The following is a 7,942-nucleotide window of genomic DNA, read 5'->3' on the forward strand; positions in this document are numbered from 1 at the left end:
TTGCTTGGAATCTTGTTGAAATTTGTTTAATTGCAAGCATGGAAATGATGAAGGCATAGGATTATCGATTGAGCCAAACAACCTGCCCATCATGTTTATCCCCTTAGTGAACCCCTTTGAGCCTTGGTGACGTAAGCCTTTCCTTTCTTCATCCATATTGCCTTATCCTAAACTATGCACAAGACGTCTTTTTAGAAAAACCATGTTCCTTTTTTCTTCATGATCATAAGGAAAGTCGAGCATTTAGCTTAGATGAATGCTGGGAGAGGAGGCTGGCGGCTGCGGAGTGTTCCTCCAGTGATTCTGTAATCACTCGTAGCAATTCGGTGAAGTTGCTCCCTCTGAAGCAACTTCATTGTCAGAACAGTTGTCTTCCCAGTTCCCGACCTTCCCAGTATGAAGGTGCTTTGTGGAAACTGAATTATCTCGCGCTGTTCCTTAGTCACTTCGAATGGGAGCTCCACTTCATTCCCATCTCTGTCAGATAGCAAGTGATTGATTGTGCCAGATGATAGTGAATAGAATTTCATCAACCGCAAGCTGTCCTTCACCTCTGAACGTTCTGTGTACAGTTGAGAATCTGGAGCGCCTTCGCTATTTTTGCCCAAAGAATCTCCCCGACGGAGAAAATCAAATGGAGTTTCCCAAGAAATTGGAACCTGGAGATCTCTGTAAAAAGGCAATATGAAAGCAATTACTTGTCACACAAGAAGAGCATTGAATTCAACCTCAGAAGATCTGTTGAGCAGTAATAGCATTAAACTTGTCTCTTCTTTTTGGAATCATCTTCCGAAACCAAACTGAGTCTAAGCAATTTTTGAGAAAACTAGTGCGGTTATTAATGCTAACATATCACAAGTGATACTGGACATACCCTTCGAAAAGCTTCTCCTTGCAACGACTTACATATTCATCACTGAATCTCATGTATATAGCATCGAGACATTCCATTGTTTTTGCAGTATCTTCCAAGGGCAATACATCCCAAATCTTCAAGATTTGGGTGTATTCGCTTTCCTTCTCGACGTCCACTGTACATAAGATATAGAGGTTCTCAGCCTTAAATTGTTTTACGATCTGAGAGGAGCGCTTGCAAATTAAGTCGACATCTCTCCACTTGGGTCTCCACCCACTGGAGAGCTTCCTGAGAAGGTTCATCACTGATGACCTTGTGCGGCGTGATGTCAACTTCCGAAAAGACCGACGGAAGTTCTCGCAAAAGATGACCTGAAATACGAGAATTCAACAATGAAACAAGTCAATACAATGATTCATGGATTCCCAAGTCGGAGGCTAGAAGAGGACTAGGCAGTTTATAGGCCCTCTGGTCTCCACTTGTTTAACCAAGCCACCGAGGTCTTGTATGTTCGTTTTGTTTAACTGAGGTCATGAAGTAGCAACAAATTTGCTTTATGAAAAAAGTACATATATATATACAGGGGATAAGCTATTTCAGACCTTCCACTTAGCATCTCTGAAGAGTCGATTGTTTGAGGTGAGCAAATCATCGAGCAGATTGTACTTTTTCTTAGCTTCCAAGATCGTTTTTGCTAATCCTTCATCATCGTCTGCATTGAAGAAACACCGACGATCGATAGCATCGCAAAGCAATTCTTCCCACACTGTTGAACCCCCCGCAGAGTTCTTTGGTTCCCCAGAATCCAAAGACAGTATCTGAAAAACCATCAAATTATATATATAAGCAAATGTAAGAAATTCCCGACAAGCTATATTTTTTCATCACTTTCAAACAAGACATTTTTCCATGTGAAAACTCTTTCAGAAAATATATTCTTTTCATAAATTTATTTGCTTTTCAAGGAGACAAAAAATTATAAAATGGAAAACGGCTTTCTAGAAATGGAAGCAACTCGAGCTGACGAGGGAGCAACCTTGCACGGGTTAGAGCAACATTCGTTCGATTTGGGTTAGCCAAGAACCCGATATATCCCCGGTGGTTTGATCTTACAGTCGATAAGATAACTATGTCCTGCTCTCTGCCTTGGAACCCATCCACTGTGTTTACAGCGACCGTGAAGCCATCAGAATATTCATATTTCTTGCCAAGCCTTTCACTAATCTCTCCAACCTGAGCAGCATAAGGTGATATTATCCTGACACTGAGATTCTCCTTCGATGACAAGCTCCATGCTACACATAAACAAACAGAGAGAGGACAAACTGTCAGCTTAGGCCGTAAATGACTAAATTTCGGAAGCTTTCATACAAATGGATGTCAAAATAATCAGTAACTAACAACGTTCACACAGGCGATCAAAAATTGTAACAGCTGATAATAGAATATTAACAAAATGTCATCATATTCCTGACTTTCAGTTCCCATTAGTTTATGGGTAAACATCAAAATTCCAGTCCACCTATACAATGGTGTAATAATTTTCCTTAAATGATTACTCACAAAAGTTTCCTACTATCAGCTTAGATGTACCTTTGTAAAGATTGCTCAAAATCTGAGCAGCGACATCGGCCTCTACAGGGTTTCTCTTGCTTGATCCATCAACTCCGAGCTCTTCCCTTCCGTCAGAAACATTTATGAATGAAAATGATCCGAACATCAGCCCTGGTAGATATTGCTTTGAGTAACTTTCATGCTTTACATTTGGGCCATCGCGAATTTGGCCATCATAGAATGTCTGATTTGGAAAGCAGCTTATTGATGGGTGCATTCTGTACTGCACATTGAGTGGATGCTTCAGCTTTCCCAGGGAACTTAATCTCTCAAATAAACTTCGACCGAAACAGGTCTCTTTTGAAACCTGCGAAAGCAGAGTGACAGTAAATATTTCTGATAAAAAACTAACCCAATTTTCAATGAAAATATAAAACTTTGCTTTAAACCTTTACGTACATCACTCTTTACAAAAGCAGGTAATTGACGCTCATCCCCAATGAGTATAGCATGTCGAAGTCCGAGAAGTTGGAGTGGAATCACTGACTCGCATTCTTTCATCTGAGCAGCTTCATCAATCACCAACAACTGTGGCAGCTTCTTATCCAGAGAGTGTAGCTTGAAAGTTTGGGAGACCGTACAAAAGATCAATGAAGCCGATTGAAAGCAGAACTCCTTTATTTCGTCCACACTCTTAAAGGAAGGGATCTCCAGCCTGTTAAGAGAATCCCGAACTGATTTTAAGGCAGCAAGGCACTCGGATCTCTTCAAGTATAGCGCAGACAAGGGGCCTGTTAGAGCTTCGGACAAACACTTGTCCTTCAATTGGCATGAAAATGCCAACTCCAATCTTTGAGAGAAATTCGTTCTGGATAATAGATCACTGAATGATTCGAGATGGCCAAGAAGCTCTGTGATCTCATCAATGATATGCTTCGGATCATAACTTACACAGAACTGAGTACACAAGGTAGAGAGGCATCTCTCGAGGGGCTTCACAATATATAAGAATCTCTCCCTCAAACACTCGAGTAACGATTTTCTCTTACCCAGTTCATCTATCAGGTGGCTATTGTACTGAGGAAGAGCATCACTGAGAAACGTTATTGCAGAAGATATGCAATACTTCCACCCTGTTGTCGGGGCAGTGCATTCTGTGATTCTCTCAACAAGATTATGCAAGCATATGTCTGCAACTTCCAAGTCCTCTACTTTAAAGGAAGGGATCCCCAGCCCGCTAAGAGAATGCCGAACTGATTTTAATGCAGTGAGGCACTTAAATCTCTTCTTGTATAGCTCAGACAAGGGGCGTGGTAGAGGTTCGGACAAACACTTGTCCTTCGATCGGCATGAAAATGCCTCCCCCAATCTTTCGGAGAAGAAAAGCAAATTCTTTCCAGATAATAAATCACTGAATGATTCGAGATGGCCGAGAAGCTTTTTGATCTCATAAGCGATATGCTTCGGAACATAACTTACACATAGCTGAGTCCACAAGGTAGAGAGGCATCCATCGAGGGGCTTCACAATATACAAGAATCTCTCCCTCAGAAACTCGAGTAACGATTTTCGCTTACCCAGTTCATCTCTCCGATAGATATTGTACTGAGGAAGAGGATCACTGAGAAAGGTTATTGCAGAAGATATGCAATACTTCCACACTGTTGTCGAGGCAGTGCATTCTGTGATTCTCTCAACACGATTATGCAAGCATATGTCTTCAACTTCCAAGTCTTCTACCTTGAGCCGCTCCTTGTTTCCGAAAAGAAGAACATCTCCTAAGGAAGCTGACCCTCTCATGAGGTGTACCACCCGAGAGGCAATTTCAATTACAGCAACATTGGTGGGGGCACAGATAACAGTCCTGCATTTCATTCTTAGGAGGTTCAAGAGCATAATAGCAGTCGCTTTCGTTTTCCCAGTCCCTGGTGGGCCCCAAATGAGTTCCAGCACTGGCTTATGCTGACAGCGGATCTTATGAAGACATGTAAGGATTGCTTCTGCTTGGCTCTCGTTCAGATCGTTCAATAACTTCCCTGTGAGATTCTCTTTGCAGAATTCGTCACTCTGGACAGTGCAGAGACTGCATTCCTCCTCACCCTGCCAATCAACAAATTTACAATCAGGATCACGGCATTTCTGTTTAGATATAAATTACCGGTTTCCTTTTTTTTCAATTTTCATTTCCTTAAGAACAAATATAAGATAGGAAGCTGGAAATTTATCCCGGAGCGAAAGGATTTTTTTCATAAAGAAGCAGAGCGGAAAAAAAAAAAGGCAATAGGGAAAGCAAAATAATCTTTTACCAAATTAATTACAAAAGCTAAAACCTTCCAAATGCATAATCAACTTGAAATTCAGACTATCACACACGATATACTTACCGAAGAATCAGTGCATAAAACTTCCTTTAGGACATTCCAGTTACGACTCCAGTGCAAAGCCGTCCATATCCTTATGTTAGTAGTCAAGTTCACGCCCAATGAAATGGCAAATAACTCCCTCTGTTTCCAGTTTATATCTCCCATTGTCTTTCCCGTTACTACTTTAAAATATACATCTCCTTCACTCTCGTCATCGGAGATTTTAGTGACAGATGCAAATGCACATATCCTTCCCATCCTCTGCAGATCGGAAACTATTTCCGGTACTGAATCAGTTAAAATTAATACGTCTCTTGGCAACATCTTGTATGGTTCCTTCCCCCGCTTGCTCGATCTGTTTATCCAGAAATCGACATTAACTTCATAAAAGTTCTTCCCATAGGGCTTGCACTCCTCGAATCCCGTAACTCTGGCATAAGGTAGGGTAGAGATCGCCTCCATGCCGGAGCATATTTCAGCTCACGTTTCTTCCAGCAAGGGGTACACGAATGACCCGAGATAGTTCTCCACCGAAGGAAATCTCTCTGGTATCTCATCCACCTAACAAAAGGGAAGTCCTGGTTGGAGATCAAGCATATTTTGGCGGAAAAAAAGGTTTATAGAGCGGAAATGACGGAAATAACCCTTCAACAGCTACGCCATGGAAGGACTAATTAGGAAAGTGATCAGGAAACAAAATTCATCAACGGAAGCAAGCAAGAACCTGGTTCTTATAGAGGTCTTCGTTGAGGATGTCTTCCATGGACCACGAGAAGACTATGTCGTTCAGATCATTGTTTATGGCCACGGCTGGTGGCCTTCTCCATCTCGATCCTTCAGCGCCTTCAATGACTTCTTCAACTTTCTTGGCGGAAAAGATAGACCCCATTTTCTTTCTGTAGCTGCAATCGATCAGGATCAACCATACGGCCAATGGAAAACAGAGCGAAACAGAGCAAATGAAGAAAAGAGAAGAGAAGAGTATGGGTTTTTCTTTTGAGAAATGAGCTTCACATCTCAGCAGTTTTACAAAGAGACGTTGGGTCTAAATAATTAAAATAATAAATAGAAATAGAAAATAAAGAAAAAGTAATACAAAGTATAGGGTTCTTTCCGGAAGCGATTGGTCTGTATTCAATCTATTCCTTAGTTTTTCCCAATCACTCGTGTCAATTGTAAGTAGATATTTTTCTCATGCTCTCATCCTTACTTTTCTAAAAGATCCTATATATGTTTTTTAATAATGACTTCATGGTTTCATACATTTTTTTCGGTAGAAATTGTGTGTCAGAAAGCAAGACGAGTGAAGATAAAATTTAAGGATCTAGTTAATACTTAATATATCTATATATATAGATGAATCCAAGTGCCTTTAATAATGGCGTGATAGTAAATATATACAATTAGTTCACATTAACAAAATATTTATCAAATAAATAAATAAAAATAAAAAATAAAAAGATATGTCCTAAAAATATATATCATATATATATATATATGTTAGGATTATTTGAGTATATATATATAACTTATAAAAAATCATTATATATCGTCTATTTGTTAATTTTTTTATACATTTTTCTTTTTTTTCAGTGGATAATTCTTTTATACATCCTTACTCTTACATGATATCTTAAAGGCAAATTTACTATATATATGTTGTATTTTTATACGATAAGTGAAATAAAAATTTTAATTTATTTTATATATTTGTATTTGTGTGTATTGATTATTTACATTAGAATTGATAAAATATTACTACGCCGAGCAATATTTTTACAAATAATGACGAGAGAATTGGAAGAAAGGAGGCATGAGTGACTGTATTGACCAAGGTAAGCATGCATGACGATTAAGTTTCTCCCTGTACGACCTTACCTTCTTATATAAGTTTCTTCTGGCCACTATCTTCTTATAGAAGTTAAGTTATATACTTTGAGACCCAAATGATGGAAAAAGTGACTTGTCACAAGAAGAAGGAAAAGCTCAAGGGATTCGATTCTCCGGATCACCAAGGCACGTGCTCCAGCCATCACCAAGGATAGTGGTAGTGAACCGGGGGAGGGTCATTGGTCATGCAAAGGGTAATAAAAAGCAACTTTACCTGCTTTTCAGAACCAGAATGAGATTCCTTACTACTGACTGACATCCAACCTTATTGGAGAGGAGTTGAAATCCAATAATATATCTGTTTCATTGCTAGTCTCCCGAACCCCTCTTTTCGTGAGACGACTAATGTTATCTATATACACACATATATTTGCGCATGAAAACAAAGCATCAGCCGAATTCATGCGCCGCTACATCATCAAAAATAAGAAAGGGAGTTCTCTCGTTTTGTCACATCATCACTTATTGTCAGCATTCCATTTTGATCCATCATAACAAAAGGAGGGCAAAATCATCATTTGTCACTATCGTGGCCAAAAAAATAATTTTCTATATAATATCGATCCCTGAATTTTTCTGAACGCAATGGCGGTCTTGAATCATTTTTCATATCCAATTGAAAAGATGATAATTTTAATTTCTACGTGCGTCAAATTCAAATTCTTAAATTTGTTTAAAAAAAAATTCGCACTCAGACCGGTCAGATCGGCGTCAGACCAATCAAGTCGGCATCAAACCGGTCTGACGCCTGTCATAATTTCTGACGCGGGTCAGAACTTTCTGACCCTTTCATTTTCGCCCTTGCTCTTTCTTTCTTTCCACTTTGCCCCCTCTTCTTTTCTTCCTCTTCCTCTTTGCCCCGCCGTTCTTTCCTTCTCTTCTCTTTTACCCCCTCTTTTTCTCCTCTTCTTTCACTGACATCCCTCTGCCATCTCCGACACACCGCGGTTACCCACCCACCGCGACCGCCTGCCACCACTGACACGCTCGCCTGACACGCCATTGCTCACTTCCCCGGCACGCTCCCTTGCCGCTTTCCCACTCTTTCCGGCTCGATTTTAGTACAATAACCCCGCGGCTCTCGACTCTCGGGAGGAGCTGAAAATCAACGTCGAATCCCTCTCGCTCGCTCTCGATTTTTCTCCCCAACGGACTCGCGACACTCCCCGAGCAAAAACCCCTCTATTTCCTCCTCTCAATTCCCCCGATTTCCGGCGATTGAACTCGGAAAATCCCTCGCCGGAAAAACTCGAAAACCTCGCCAAAAACCCAAAATTCC

General features: G+C 40.3%; 1 protein-coding gene across 2 annotated transcripts; it reads right to left on the bottom strand.

Annotated features, from left to right (window-relative positions):
* LOC116199734 lies at positions 1-6,029 on the bottom strand. Of its 2 annotated transcripts, none has more exons than XM_031530204.1 (8): positions 5,498-6,029; positions 4,795-5,334; positions 2,870-4,510; positions 2,450-2,777; positions 1,893-2,151; positions 1,459-1,674; positions 907-1,227; positions 1-669 (listed from the first exon to the last, which is right to left on the bottom strand). In XM_031530204.1, the coding sequence occupies exons 2-6, from the start codon at positions 5,233-5,235 to the stop codon at positions 1,551-1,553; spliced, it is 2,793 nt and encodes a 930-aa protein (XP_031386064.1). In that variant the 5' UTR covers positions 5,236-5,334; positions 5,498-6,029; the 3' UTR covers positions 1-669; positions 907-1,227; positions 1,459-1,550. The 2 variants fall into 2 exon arrangements, with proteins under 2 accessions (XP_031386064.1, XP_031386063.1); XM_031530203.1 differs by having other exon boundaries at positions 875-1,227.
* Between the last annotated feature and the right edge of the window lie 1,913 nt (positions 6,030-7,942).

This window comes from Punica granatum, chromosome 3 (assembly GCF_007655135.1).
Source record: "Punica granatum isolate Tunisia-2019 chromosome 3, ASM765513v2, whole genome shotgun sequence".
Taxonomy (NCBI): domain Eukaryota; kingdom Viridiplantae; phylum Streptophyta; class Magnoliopsida; order Myrtales; family Lythraceae; genus Punica; species Punica granatum.

Bases quoted from the DNA above. Each gene is read 5' to 3' on its own strand.
- LOC116199734 (XM_031530204.1), bottom strand. From the start codon at position 5,235: ATGGAGGCGATCTCTACCCTACCTTATGCCAGAGTTACGGGATTCGAG. The intron at 2,778-2,869 runs GTACGTAAAGGT...CTGCTTTCGCAG, and splicing joins CTGCTTTTGTAAAGAGTGAT to GTTTCAAAAGAGACCTGTTT. The intron at 2,152-2,449 runs GTACATCTAAGC...GTTTATGTGTAG, and splicing joins TTTGAGCAATCTTTACAAAG to CATGGAGCTTGTCATCGAAG.